General features: G+C 41.6%; 1 protein-coding gene across 3 annotated transcripts in view; it reads left to right on the plus strand.

The window, feature by feature from the left end:
• fstl5 (follistatin-like 5) overlaps positions 1-15,722 on the plus strand; it is a 540,838-nt gene that overhangs the window by 495,462 nt on the left and 29,654 nt on the right. For all 3 annotated transcript variants that reach the window (XM_087977338.1, XM_043698740.2, XM_087977263.1), the window contains one exon: positions 8,463-8,612. In XM_087977338.1, the coding sequence (XP_087833464.1) occupies positions 8,463-8,612 (150 nt within the window). The remainder of the gene's footprint in view (positions 1-8,462; positions 8,613-15,722) is intronic.

Genomic DNA, 15,722 nt, shown 5'->3' on the forward strand with positions numbered 1-15,722 from the left:
GTACCTCGCTGTAATTTAATCTGTAGTAACAGGGTGTGTTGGATCTATCAGTTTTCATTCTTTGGGGATTTGTCTTGTTAATTTCACCTGATTTGTGAAGTTTCTTCAGAGATGCTGTGATATGGTTTTCTAGCTGTGGATTTGGGTCTATTGCCACCTGTTGATAGGTGTCTGTGAGTAGTGGGTTCACCTTTTCAATGTACTGTGTTCTCTTTAGGATGTCAGTCCTTTGTCAGCTGGTAGGCTTTCCTTTCCTCTATGTTGAGCGTGTTCCCTTCTTTCTTCCTGCTTAGTGCTGGTGGTACTGTCTGCCTGATGATCTGCTGGGTTTCTTCCGTAAGTTCATTGTCTTTCAGGGTTGATTCCAGTGCTGCGAGGAAGGCCATTTTGTCCACGTCTCTGTCGCTGTAGTTCATCCCTCATATTAACACAGCTTTCTCCGTGTCTGTTAGTGGTCGGTCCAACAGGTTCCTAATCAAACATCTCATAAACCAGAGAATGGCAGAACAGAATGGCCGCAGAATGTTGCAAGAAATGATTAATGAAGCCCACAACCAACTCATAATATCACCTCCCACAGACCATGACACATAAATAGATAGCGGGACAGAATACCAGCACTTCACCAGAGGCTCACTGATGGTGTTACCTAGCATGGTGATGAAATGTCTGAAACCAAACCTACCAGCTCAGTGAGCAAACTTACAACCTGAACCTCAACTTGAGTTACAAATCTTCTCAAAGATTGCAAATTTCCATATCCCTCCCGTTTTGTTGCGATTAGTTTGAAATCAAATTTCTCTCAGCCCTTCAGAGTTGTGCTCCTGTCATCACAGAACATTTATGCAAAGTGTTTTCAGACACAGTTCCTGACGCCGGGAAATGGAAATGCCATAGTCAGAAATGGAGAGGTGTGTTTGAAACTCTGTTGCCCTAATTGTTACTTCACCCATTCCCAACAGAATTCCAGGTATGTGCTAAAGAGGAAAATCCACTTTATGGCCTCTACTATTGACACGAGCCTTTTAATTTCCAGATAGTCTTTAAACTGGTTTCAAGTTCTCAAGCTGCCATTTGAAATGAGTTTTCCTGACTTACTAATCCAGTAACATAACCACTGAGAAATGTTAATAAAATGTTAATAAAGAGACAATTCTTTTTGCCACTGTTTCAAACAGGCATTGGGTTGTTTTGAATTTCACACAATGGTTGTCAATTGTGGGTTTTTTGTCATTATTGATATACGTTGCAAATACATTCTTTGCTGAAACGTACAGAGTATCACGTGAAGTCAGCCAACTTGTCTGTCCTTGGCATGCTGCAATGCTCCGGCAAATCACAGCAAAAATGGAGAAACAACACCTCATCTTCAAACTAGGCAGTTTGCAAACTTTTGGACTCAATATTGAATTCAACAGCTTCAAATTGTGAACCTATTCCTTCCCTTTCCTTTCGCTTTGCTTGTTACATTCTGGAGGACCTTCTGTCATCCCTCCCCTCGCCACAATGGGACGGTCTGTTCTTTCTAGTCTTACAGTAAGACACATTGTTCTGCCATTTGCACATACCAATGACTATTCTCTCCCACCGCTCTCTAACCACCACCCCCAACTATTGCATAAATGCTATCCCCTCCACACTTCACTTCAGCTCTGATGAAGAGTCATTACAACTCGAAATATTAGTTTGCTTTCTGTCCATGGATGCTGCCTGAGCTGCGGTGGTCTCCAGAACTTTCTTTCGGCAACTGCAGTAATTTGATCCGACGTTGCATTTTCCTCATATCAACTCTGATTTAAATTGAATGACAAATAGCCAATGTCCTTTTTGGTCTTGGATCTTTTGTCCATTGGGAACAGTTTTTCTCTACTTGAGGAAGTGCTAGGTTGTGATAATCTCATTGACCTAGTAACCCAGAGGTCCCAGCATACCGTTCTGGGGACATTGGTTCTGGGGACACCAGTTATTAAAATTTGAGATCAATAATGGTCTGGAGTAAATGTTAGCCTAATCACAACCATGTAGCTATTGTCAATTGTTGTAAAAGTCCAGCTTGTTTAGTGGAAGAAGTTTGCTAGCTTTATCCAGTCTCCAGATCCAAAGCAAATCTATCTTTAGAAATAGGCACTCAGTTCAAGGGCTTTTAGGGACAGACAACACATGCCAATTTATCGAGCAACACCCATGTCTCTTGCAAAACTAATAGAAAAAATCCAGATATTCCTTGATTTTGAGTGTCTACACCACATCTCCTCTCAACCTATTCTGCTGTAAAAAGAACAGCTCCAACTTCTCCCATCTAAGCAGAGAACTATATTCCACAGTACCTGAATCCATTGCATCATTGCATTGCATTTTACTGAGTGAGGTCATTTGTGTACCATAGAACATCAAACTGTACAACGCAGGAACAGGCACTTCAGTGCATGGTGTTGTGCTGAACGTGATGCCAAATTAAACATTCTGTTCTGCCTGCCCTTGCCCCATATCCCTCCACTCCTTGCATACTCATGTGTTTATCTAAATGTCTTTTAACTGCCCTTATCATATCTGCCTCCACCATCATCTCTGGCAGCACAATCCACACTGATGTTTGTGTTAAAAACCTTGCCCCTCACATCTCCTTTGAATCCTCCACCCCCTCACCTTATGTCCCCTAGTATTAGACATTTCAACGCTGGGAAAAATATTCTGACCATCAGCACTGTCTATGTAACTCATAATTTTTGAGACTTCTGTCAATACTCCCCTCAGCCTCCACCACTCCAGAGAAAACAACTTGAGTTTTACTAGACTCTCCTTATCGCTCACACCATCTAATCCAGGAAGTATCCTGGTAAGTCTCTTCTGCACCCTGTCCAAAGCCTTCACGTCCTCACTGTAAAGTGGCAACCGTAATACTCTTAAGTGTGGCCAAAGTCTTATAGCATTGCAATATGACTTCCTGACTCTTGTACTCAATCCCCTAACCAATAAAGGCAAGCATGCCACAAGACCACCTTACAACCCTGTCTGCTTGTGTGGCCACTTTCAGTAAGCTATGGACTTGAACCCCAATGTCTCTCTCCACATCAGTGCTGTTCAGGGTCCATTAACTGCATACTTCTCCTTCACATTTGATCTCCTAAAGTACAGCACCTCACACTTACCCAGGTTCAACTCCATCTGGCATTTCTCCACCCATATCTGCAATTGATGTATATCCCTCTGTGTGTTTTGACAATCTTCTACACTATTCACAACTCCACCGATCTTTATGTTGTCTGCAAACTTACTAACCTAATTAATCTACATTTACATCCAAGTAATTTATAAACAGCAGAGGTTCCAATACAGATCCCTGTAGAATACCCCTAGTCATGGACCCTCAACCTGAAAAACAACCTTCTACCACTACCCTGTGCCATTATTGGCCAGCCAATTCTGAATTCATGCAGCCAGGTCACCGTGGATCTTATGCATCTTAATCTTCGGGATGAACATAACATGAGGGACCTTGTCGAAAGCCTTACTAACGTCCATGTAGACAACATCCACTGCTCAACACTCATCAATCATCTTTGTCATCTCCATGAAAAATGTAATCCAGTTAGTAAGACATGACCTGCTCTGCACAATGCCATGCTGACTGTCCCTAATTAGGGCATGCCTTTCCAAATTTGTGAAAATCCTACGCCTAAGAATTGTCTCCAAAATTTTCCCAACCACCGATGTGAGACTCACCAGCCTATAGTATTCTGGATTATCCCTAATTCCCTTCTTGAATGGGAGAACAACAATGGCTACATGCCAGTTCTCCAAGACAACTCTACTGGCTAATGAAGATATAAGGCTCCAGCAATATTCCCTCTCGACACTCTCAATAACCAGGGTGGATACCATCAGGCCCTGGAGACGTATGCACCATTCCTTTCTTGATCTCAAAATGCCATCGCATATCAGTCCATTCCACCCAAATCTTACTATCCTCTATACCCTTCTCCTGGGTGAAAACTGATGCAAAGTATTCACCAGGAGTAGATAGAACTGGTCAATTCTGAGCTGACTCCACTGAGCCTGGTTTTTACCCAGGTTTGTATGAGCATGCTGGCTTCTGTTATATGTCCCTTTATTCTGGTTTGTATTATTGTTCAACGCTTTCAACATCTAGCATGATGTGGTTGCCCTACATTTTCTTCCCTTGGTGATGTACCTTCATTCGACTTGAATTTTCCTTTCTTTAAGGATGTCAATTGTTCACTAACATTTTTGTGTCAAGTTCCAATTCTGATTGATTTGGACGACTAAAATTGACTCCCTTCAAGTCAAGTATCTTCAGTCAAGATTGCGTCTTGTCCTTTCCGTAGCTGTAAGGACATAGGTTGTAGGAGCAGATGTAGGCCATTCATCCCATCAAGTCGACTCCACCGTTCAATGGGATCATGACTGATCTGCTAGTCCTCAGCAACACTTATGTGCATTTTCCCAATTGCTCTGCGATTCTCTCACTAATTAAAGATCTGTCTCAGCCTTGAATATACCAAACAACCCAGTGTGGACAGTTCTCTGCGATAAAGAATTCCACAGAATCATTACCATCTGAGAGAAGAAACTCCTCATCATTCTGTCTTAAATCTGTAATGATGTACAGCAGCTGGTGTTGGACTGGGGTGGATAACATCAAAAATCACACAACACCAGGTTATAGATTCAGTAAGTGGATGTACCTACTAGAGAAGGTGCAAAACCTGACCTACTCTTGAGAAATAAGGCAAGGCAGGTGACTGAGATGTCAGTGGGGGAGCACTTTGGGGCCAGTGACCATCATTCTATTAGTCTTAAAATAGTGATGGAAAAGTATAGACCGATCTAAAAGTAGAAGTCCTAAATTGGAGAAAGGCCAATTTTTACGGTATTGGGCAAGAACTTTCAAAAACTAATTGGGGACAGATGTTCCAGGTAAAGGGACATCTGGAAAATGGGAAGCCTTCAGAAATGAGGTAATGAGAATCCAGAGACAGTATATTCCTGTCATGGTGAAAGGAAAGGCTGTTGGGTATAGGGAATGCTGGATGACTAAAGAAATTGAGGGTTTGATTAAGAAAAAGAAGGAAGCATATGCAAGGTATAGACAGAGTGAATCCTTAGAAGAGTATAAAGGAAATAGGAGTATACTTGATAGGGAAATCAGGAGAGCAAAATGGGGACAGGAGATGTCTCTGGCAAATAGAATTAAGGAGAATCCAAAGTATTTTTACAAATACGTTAAGGACAAAAGGGTAACTAGGGAGAGAATAGGGCCCCTTAAAGATCAGCAAGGCGGCCTTTGTGTGGAGCCACAGAAAATGGGGGAGATACTAAATGAGTATTTTGCATCAGTATTTACCATGGAAAAGGATATGGAAGATATAGAATGTAGGGAAATAGATGGTGACATTTTGCAAAATGTCCGGATTACAGAGGAGGAAGTGCTAGATGTCTTGAAACAGGTAAAGGTGGATAAATCCCCAGGTCCTGATCAGGTGTACCCGAGAACTCTGTGGGAAGCCAGAGAAGTGATTGCTGGGCCCCTGGCTGAGATATTTGTATCATCAATAGTCACAGGTGAGGTGCCAGAAGACTGGAGGTTGGCAAACATGGTGCCACTGTTTAAGAAGGGCAGTAAGGACAAGCCAAGGAACTATCGAGCAGTGAGCCTGACCTCGGTGGGCATGTTGTTGGAGGGAATCCTGAGCGACAGGATGTCTATGTATTTGGAAAGGCAAGGACTGATTAGGGATAGTCAACATGACTTTGTGCGTGGGAAATCATGTCTCACAAACTTGATTGAGTTTTTTTGAAGAAGTAACAAAGAGGATTGATGAGGGCAGAGCAGTAGATGTGATCTATATGGACTTCAGTAAGGCATTCAATAAGGTTCCCCATGGGAGACTGATTAGCAAGGTTGGATCTCATGGAATGCAGGGAGCACTAGCCATTTGGTTACAGAACTGGCTCAAAGATAGAAGACAGAGGGTGGTGGTGGAGTGTTGTTTTTCAGACTGGACGCCTGTGACCAGTGGAGTGCCACAAGGTTCAGTGCTGGGTCCTCTACTTTTTGTCATTTATATAAATGATTTGGATGCGAGCATAAGAGGTACAGTTAGTAAGTTTGCAGATGACACCAAAATTGGAGGCGTAGTGGACAGCGAAGAGGGTAACCTCAGATTACAACAGGATCTGGACCAGATGGGCCAATGGGCTGAGAAGTGGCAGATGGAGTTTAATTCACATAAATGCGAGGTGCTGCATTTTGGGAAAGCAAATCTTAGCAGGACTTATACACTTAATGGTTAGGTCCTAGGGAGTCTTGCTGAACACAGAGGCCTTGGAGTGCAGGTTCATAGCTCCTTGAAAGTGGAGTCGCAGGTAGATAGGATAGTGAAGAAGGCGTTTGGTATGCTTTCCTTTATTGGTCAGAGTATTGAGTACAGGAGTTGGGAGGTCATGTTGTGGCTGTACAGGACATTGATTAGGCCACTGTTGGAATACTGTGTGCAATTCTGGTCTCCTTCCTATCGGAAAGATGTTGTGAAACTTGAAAGGGTTTAACCATGGCAGAAGAAGCACTATTATGTTAAATACTGAATTCACATAGTGGCTTGAAGTAGAAGTGTGCCACATTAATGAGTAATGCACCACCAGTTGTTTAATTAGAAAAGGGTAATGCAATTTTCATTATCTCATCGAGCATTCATGTGAGCTTATTTATTCGCTGTTAAAAATCGCACAACACCAGGTCATAGTCCAACAGGTTAAATTGGAAGCACACTAGCTTTCAGAGCACCGCTCCTTCATTAGGTGCACAACCACCTGATGAAGGAGCAGCACTCTGAAAGCTAGTGCTTCCAATTAAACCTGTTGGACTATAACCTGGTGTTGTGTGATTTTTAACTTTGTACACCCCAGTCCAACACTGGCACCTCCAAACCATTATTTATTCGCTGCATTGTTGTTATCAGAGAGTAGAGACAGCATCAAAGACCAATGGCAATATAAAGAAAGCAATCAGGTTCTGGTTAAAGGAGCTGGTTGTATGGTGGTTTGGGTGGTTGAGGGCAATCAGGACATTGAACTATTTTAAAAAAATACCTTCAGTTAGATTTTGTAGTCTTGTCAAACATCTGGGCCAATGTAATTCGGAACAGTCAAGAATGGAGGTAGGTTGTTCAACTTTGCTCCCTCTGGAAATAGCCCATATCTTGTGTACCTAATGGGGCTTCCATTGATGATATTTAACAGTAATTGGTGTGTCTTTGTGGGAAAAGATCTGCCACCCTGCCAACCCATAATACACGCACAAAAGCAAACGTGGCCAAACTGTACCAAAAACACCCAGAATGCCTCAGCAGGGATCGAGCAGGCTGACAAGTGAAACTAGACAGCACTCGCAGACAAGAGAATACACTTCAAGCAACCATGAACAATGACAGAGCACCACAGCTATCCCAAAGTCCCAATGGCAGCTTCGCAATCCAGCAATACCATAGCCACACAAAGAACAGGTCAGACAGAAAAGCACCAGCAAGAGCAATACTCGCAGGACAGGATCTGGGAGCACCTCACCGCTTCAGAGGAGACATTACCCGCAAAGAGGAAGGGAAGCTCCGAACCCATTGATACTGTCAGGATGTTGCTTTGTGTCGAGAATTAGAACATTCCTCTGATAACTGTTTTCCAATTAGCATCATTGTAATTAGATTACTCTATTTCCAGATACTTTCCAGATACATTCCAGATACATTGTATTTTCCCCATTTCTAATTAGCCTCATTGTACAGGATTATTGTAAAAACTGGCTTCTTCCTCAGCTCGAGGAAGAGAAATTCTGATCTACCTGTACAGACTGTCAGTTCTGTGTCAGCCTAGTCGGTTTCTTGTCCGACATCGCTTGTAATGAACAACATGTCAATTTCACCCGACCTGGTTTGTGTGGTCTCTACTTTATTGGGCAAATTCCTCTGGCAGTCCCCCACTGCTTCAAGTGAACACTGGCAGCCACCCTTTTGTCCCAAGGGTCTGGCCCACCAATTGGAAGCTCTGACTGGCAGTCCTTGTCAGTTTGGACTTGCTCCCTTGGATTCTTGATCTCAGGGAAGGATCACTGCTGCCCGTTAAGTATTTGATTGGCATTGAACTTGGCAGACCTGCCTGAAAAGAGGTGACAAGATGCTTTCACCAGCTCTTCAGTTATCATTAAATCTCTCATCTCCCAGGCTACTTTTGCCCAGTTAATCAGCTTAATACTCAATAAGGAATGTAAAATACATTCATAAGGTGTGAAATTTTAGAAGTGCATAAAAATGTAACTTATACAATTTTTCTGCTGCCCAAGCATTTTTGAATTTTTATAACTTAATAACTTTATTTTGATATTCACACTGAAATTTCATCCGCTATTAGTATTGATTGGTTACTGAAGATTTTCCCGTATTATTTCTTAGGGTGAAGTCTGTCCCAAAGTTGATGATGAAGCAATCCAGCGATGTGTATGGGCGACTGCAGTGAACGTTAAAGACAAGTACATCTATGTGGCACAACCGAAGCTGAACAGAGTGCTGATTGTTGATATTCAATCTCAGAAAGCAGTTCAGGTTTTTATTAGTTTTACATTTCTCAGTTAAATAGTCTAAGTGAATAAGAATATAGTTTTGTACTTTAAAAGGTAAACATGGTTGACAGTGTCAAATGTTACAATGTTAAATATTAAGTTTTGCATTAAAAACAGCTTTATAAAATGAATGGTCGAGAACAACTCAGGAAGTCGTGTAAAAATATTTTTTAACTTACTAACTATGGGCACGTGAAGCATTTCAACAAAAACATTGAAATGCTTAGTTTCTCATAATAATTACTTAATATGTTTGTGTTTATTCAGTACTCTGCTGATTGATGTGTTGTGGCAAGTTTATAACAGTGTTATCATGATCTTTATTGTTTCCTGTTTTCTTAATTCCTTTAGAGGAAAATTTAGTCTAAATATTGAATCTGAGAGTTTGACAATCCCCCATGCATACATTTAGTGTAACAGTTAATACAAAGCATGTAAAAGGAGGAGTGAGGTCAAATAGGGACCAAAAGGGGAATTAGGTATTAAATGAGGTATTCAATGAATACTTTGCACCTGTGTTTACCCTATGAGACAGATGCTGCCCAAGACATGAAGACTCTTGAGGAAGCTCAGTCAGTAGAAAGGCTTAAAATTGATAAGGAGAGCTATTGGATAAGCTGTCAGTGCTTGAAGTTGATAAGGTGGCGTGTCTGAATGAGATGCACCCAGAGATAATAAAGAGATGAGAGTGGAAATTCCAAAGGCACAGGTGATAATCTTCCATGGATTCCGATTGGTGCCAGAGGACTGGATAATTGCAAGGATTATACCACTGTTCAAAAAATGTTTGTAAAGATACACCCAGCAATTATAGTTCAGTTTGAGAAACTTCTACAAACCATTATTTGAGATACAATTAATAGTCATATGGAAAAAATGTGGGCTAATTTGGAAGAGTCAGCACGGAATTGTGAAGGACTAACCATGAACAACGAGCCTACTAGAGGTTTTGAAGAGGTAAAGAGAGGTTTGATGAGGCAAAGGACATTAACATGGTACAGGGTGGCTCAGTGGTTAGCACTGCTCCCTCACAATACCTGGAACCCAGATTTAATCCCAGCCTTGGGTGACTGTTTGTGTGGGGTTTGCACATTCTCCCTGTGTCTGCATGGGTTTAAGCCAGGTGATCTGGTTGTCCCCCACAGTCCAAAGGTGCGCATATTGAATGGGTTGGCCATGCCAAAATTGCGCATAGTGTTCAGGGATGTGTCGGTTTTGTGGATTAACCATGGGAAATGCAGAATTACAGGTTTGGGTCAGGGGGGGTAAGATGGTATTCGGAGATTTGGTGTGGACTGGTTGAGTCAAATGGCCTGTTCCTGTACTGTAGGGATTCTATGGTGCACACGGGCTTCCAATAATTATAGTCATAGAGATGTACAGCACAGAAACATACTTTTCGGTCCAACCCGTCCATGCCGACAGATATCCCAACCCAATCTAGCCCCACCTGACACCACCCGGCCCATATCCCTCCAAACCCTTCCTATTCATATACCCATCCAAATGCCTTTAAGTACCACAAGGATATTAACAATATAGATGTAAAATTGGCTGAGTGATAGGAAACAGAAAGTAATGGATACTGTTTGGACTGCAGGAATGTTTGTAGTGGAATTCCTCAGAGGTTGATACTGGGAATCAAAAAGTGTAGTGCTGGAAAAGCACAGCTGGTCAGGCAGCATCAGAGGAACAGGAAAGTCAACATTTTGAGTATAAGCTCTTCAGGAATTGTTGATAATGGGACACTTGCTTTTCCTAACATTGGTGTGCATGGGAGAATTCGAAGTTTGTGAATTGCAAAAAATGTGGAAGAATTGTGAACTGTAGGGAATACTGTGTAGAGCCTAAATTGACATGTTGATGGAGTGGGTGGATCTGCGGCATATCAGTGAAAATCCCTGCATAATGTCAATGTGGATCTATCTACAAAAAATGGACTGCAGCTCACTACTGCTTTCTTTAGGGCAACTATGGATGAGTGATAATTGCTGACTAATGCGCACATACCATGAATGAAGATTTAAAACTGTGTTCAATGTGGACAGGTGTGAGATGATACAAATTGGTATCATGGATATTCTGAAAGATATGCAAGAGTAATGAGTCCTGGATGTATATGTGCATAGGTCATTACAGGTGGCAAAACAGTAGTGAGAGTTGTTTTTCAAAAAAGCACCTCAGCTGAAGTATTGCAAACCGTTCTGGATGCCACACGGTAGGAAGGATATGAGTGTATTGGAGATAATTGGAGATTTACAAGACTGTTGCCAAGGATGGGACACAACGGTTTTGAGGACTAATTGGTATAAATGGGACTGTTTTCCTTGGAGGGATGAAGGAGGAAAGAGTGTGTGGTCCCTTTAATGGATAAAGTCCTTTTATAAGCGTAGAGCTTTGCATAGAGACTGTATCTATAATCAGCTGCAGACTACATGCAATTCTAAAATTGAATCATTGTGTGATTAGAAACCTTAGGCTTGTTTTGGCAGCAAGCTTGAAATCAGCCAATCCATTTGAACCAGGCCCTTAGCTACCACAAAGCCTTTCAGTTTGGTGATTTTGACAACTAAGAATCAATTGGATTATAACGAAATTAAAAGGTCATCAAAGATACAAAAAAGGGACCTTTCGAAAATCAGGATGAGAGCCAACAGCCAGCTAAAGTGGGAGCAACCTGCTATCGAAAGGAAAAGCAAACTGCCATCTGAGAGAAACACCTCGTTCTCACAGAAATATCCACGATCTCTAAACAAGCACCATCTGTCTATAAATGTACACAGCAGTCTAACACCAGAATTTGACAGAGAGAGGTGTTCAGGATAGAAGAATTCCCATAGAGAACAACCGTGAAAGAAGGATCAGCAGAAGAAAGGTGTTTCTGACTGGAGAGGCAGTGGAACATTCCGGAAGACACATCCTGTGTGGACTTTGAGAGTCTAAGTTTTAGTTTGATTTTCTTATTACTTGTGTTTATTGGAACAGCATAGCAGTAGAATGTAGTTTGGTTAAGGAATAGTTAGTGGTTAGGGAGGAATTGTCCAGTATGTTAGTAATTCTGTTAATTTTTTTCACTGTTAGGGTTAAATAAATAAATTGTTACTTGTTGCTTATAAAGGAATTCCTTTCATTTAATACTCCTTTACAACAGATTGGACAGTGACAGGTAGGTAATACCCCCTTGTCACACTTCTTTTAACAGATTATGAGGCAAAGCAAGCTTGTCTGGGTGGTTCGGTTTTATCAGAGGGAGGGGTCAACCTCTGCATCATAACAATAGTGAAAAACTGTTTCTATTTTTTTTAAATTGAGATCCACACGGCATTCTTTTGAAAACGTTTGCAAAAGTAAAAAAAAGGTGAAAAAGCTTTCTTTACACAGGAAGTGGTCTGTGTTAGGAATGTGTTGCCAGGATGTGTGGTGGAGGCAAATTCAGTTAAGTTATTCAGGACGGCATTAGATTTTTTTTAAAATGGAGACAATGTACTATGGGGAAAAGGCAGAATTTAGCAATAAATCAAAATGTTCAAAGTTTGGGAGAAGATTTGTAGCTCGGGTGCTCGTTGTTGTGGTTCTGTTCGCCGAGCTGGGAATTTGTGTTGTAGACGTTTCGTCCCCTGTCTAGGTGACATCCTCAGTGCTTGGGAGCATCCAGTGAAGTGCTTCTGTGATGTTTCCTCCAGCATTTATAGTGGTTTGTACCGGCCGCTTCCGGTTGTCAGTTCCAGCTGTCCGCTGCAGTACGCCAGCTGTGCGCCACATACGAACAACTCCGGTTCCTGCATGAACGCCGAAACTGCAGCGGACAGCTGGAACTGACAACCGGAAGCGGCAGAGACAAACCACTATAAATGCCGGAGGAAACATCACAGAAGCGCTTCACAGGAGGCTCCCAAGCACTGAGGACGTCACCTAGACAGAGGACGAAACATCTGCAACACAAAGTCCCAGCTCGGCGAACACAACCACAACATAAATCAAAATGTTCAGAGACTCAATGTGCAGACATGATGCGACCAAGTGGCCATATCTGCATTGTAACGATTCTATAATTCTGATAACACATTTAGGTCAAATACCCTTGTTTGCTATTCTAACAAAGTTGTTAAGCCATTTATATTAAAAAAGTTATTAACTTCATTGTAATAGCACAGTCATCTTTCAGAATGTTTTGCAACAACAGAATCTTTGAATAATTTACGCCAAAACTTCTATTACTCCATTATTTATGTAGTGAGACATGAACCCAAGATCACAGTCTTCATGTGTGCAGAACTTGGCTATCAGTTTCTGCTTGGCGGTTCTGCATTGTTATGTAACTTGAAGGTTGCCTTGTAGGACGCTTACCTGAAGAAATCGATGGACACCTAAAAATTTTGAAGGAACCTCATAAGAATGGGAAATGATGCTCAACTCATCAAATGCGGGTTCCAACATGCGACAGTGAAAAACTGCAACTACCTCCTCAGAAGGTAGACACAGGATATGTCTGATATAGTGCCCTTTGTCATCTAGTATGTCCCCAGAGCAGAGAGACTGTGCCATATTCTTTGCAGCCTTCAACATGTTGTTAATGATGCTGAGTATCTCGCCAAGATCATCCCTACTCCTCCACTTCTCACCATGAAACAACTGCCAAAACTTAAACAGACCATTGCTTGCAGCAAACTACCCAGCCTTCAGGAGAATATCGACTACAACACCACACACCCCTGACATGGCAGCCTCTACAAGATGTCAGATCATTGACATGGAGACTAATGTCACACATGGGAACACCACCCACCACATACACAGCTGATACTCATGTCACTCATCCAATGTCTATCCCATACGCTGCAGGCAAGAATGCCCTGAGGCTTGCCATGTTGGCGAGACCATGCATTCGCTACGGCAACAGATGAATGGACTCCGCGCATTAATCACCAGACAAGAATGTTCCCTCCCAGTCAGGGAACACTTCAGTGGTCATGGACATTCAACCTTCAGGGCAAGTGTCCTCCAAGGCAGCCTTCACAATACACAACAATGCAGAATTGTTGAGCAGAAACTGATAGCCAAGTTCCATACCCATGAAGATAGCCTCAACTGTGATCTTGGGTTCATGTCACAATAGATGTGACCTTATCACACTTTTATATCTGTACAATCTTCCTTACTGTCCTATTTTGACAACATCACCTGGATAAATTTCATGATATCTCTATCTTGACTATTTTGGATTACTTATAAATTTGGTTAGACCTTCAGCATACCTGTCATATTATTCCAGTCATTTAGTTTATCTCCAGCACCACCTTATTTTAATTTTTTTGTAATTATCTCTCTGTTTCATTTAATTGGATTGTATGTCATCCCATTCAGCCGATGACACTTTCCTCACACCGTCTAACACTTTGGATTGCCTGTCGGGACTTATTATTCAGCACTCCACTCACACCATTTGTGTGGTCTTTTCATTTCTCTGCCCCTCATCTCTCCCTGCCCTGAAATTCTGTGTCTGTGTGTTTCTCTCTCACTTCACCTGACAACAGGGCTATGCTCCAAATGCTTTTGATTTCAAATAAACCTGTCGGACTATAACCTGATGTTGTATGACCTCTGACTTTGTCCACCCCTGTCTACCACCGGCCCATTCACATAACATAAATTGCAGTCTGACTTTGATATTCGAGCATTTTCTGCTATTTATCTTTCAAGGATATTGATTCCTTCCTTCCATTTATGAGAGATTGAGTTAAATTTCTATAACAGTAAAGATCTTGTGTAGTCATTTGAAAAAAGTAAGGTTGGTGGTATAAGTAATAATTGGTCTTTGTCCTTTCATGACCATCAGGTGTTACCGCAGCATGGTCAGTGAACAGTGAACTAACTCATTTAACGCTGATTTAATTTATCCAAGCACTTCAAACTAAAAATAGCCCGCAAAGCTTTGGTTTTAAATACTGTCAAAGTTTAGTTATCAGATGAATTACAGATACAACAACCAAGAGAAAATATTGATGAAATATATTTATAAAGGTGAAAGTAAGTCCATTGCCAGTTCTGACTTATTGACTGTTTGTAGATTCTTTCTAAAGGATTTTAAATCTTTAAATCAGAAATCAGCAGCTGCAGTTGTTTTTGTAGTTGAATAGTTGGAGATTTCTTGTGCCGGTAGACCCAGTATGTATAACAAATTTAGACAGGGGGTGAGGGAGAAAAGGTTCAAAGTTTGTGCGAAGATTTGTAGCTCGGGTGCTCGTTGCCGTGGTTCTGTTCGCCGAGCTGGAAGTTTTTGTTGCAAACGTTTTGTCCCCTGGCTAGGCGACATCATCAGTGCTTGGGAGCCACCTGCGAAGCACTTCTTTGATGTTTCCTCCGGTGTTTATAGTGGTCTGTCCCTGCCGCTTCCGGTTGTCAGTTTCAGCTGTCCGCTGTAGTGGTTGGTATATTGGGTCCAGGTCGATGTGTTTGTTGATGGAGAAAAGGTTTCAATTTCCTTGCTGGTTCTGTGGTTATGGCATTTACAGATTGCTAGGACTCTTTCAGCAAAATTGTGGTTGATTTCTCTTTTAAACTGAGAACTCTATCTCTGACTCAGAGACCTCTTGGGGAGATCTGCTTTGAAATGGTGTATAACAGTTCCATGTACAAATCAAACTGAAAGTGGCTGCTTTCACAAATCATTGGTGTGGAAATAAAAGTCAAAAATCTGACTTTGTGGGTCCTTCCCAGTTTAAAATTCCAATGCCTTTTTAAAAAACCCATTATGTTGTCAAAGGAGAAATCAAAATCTGAGTGGCTTCCTTTGTGATTCATTTTTGGGTAAAAATGAATTGACAATGGCAGTCATGTGACTTCTGGAAGCCTTCTCATAAGTTGCTGTGTTTTGCTTTTAAAAGCTTAGTAAAATATTTAATATAAGATTAAAAATTGATGACAGAACAAAATATTGGGCTGAATATTGCCCGTCATTTAGGTATGGTCAAAGGAACAGGAAGGCTGGCAAATTAGAGCATAACGTCCTGAGGGGCATGATTTCCCACAATCATGTAATTTTGTCAACAGCAGGACAGCCATCCACACAAAGTTCAATTGAGCCAATGAGATA

Source organism: Chiloscyllium plagiosum, unplaced genomic scaffold (assembly GCF_037043375.1).
Source record: "Chiloscyllium plagiosum isolate Xiang-an unplaced genomic scaffold, Cpla_swu_hap1 HiC_scaffold_1, whole genome shotgun sequence".
NCBI classification, from domain to species: Eukaryota; Metazoa; Chordata; class Chondrichthyes; order Orectolobiformes; family Hemiscylliidae; genus Chiloscyllium; species Chiloscyllium plagiosum.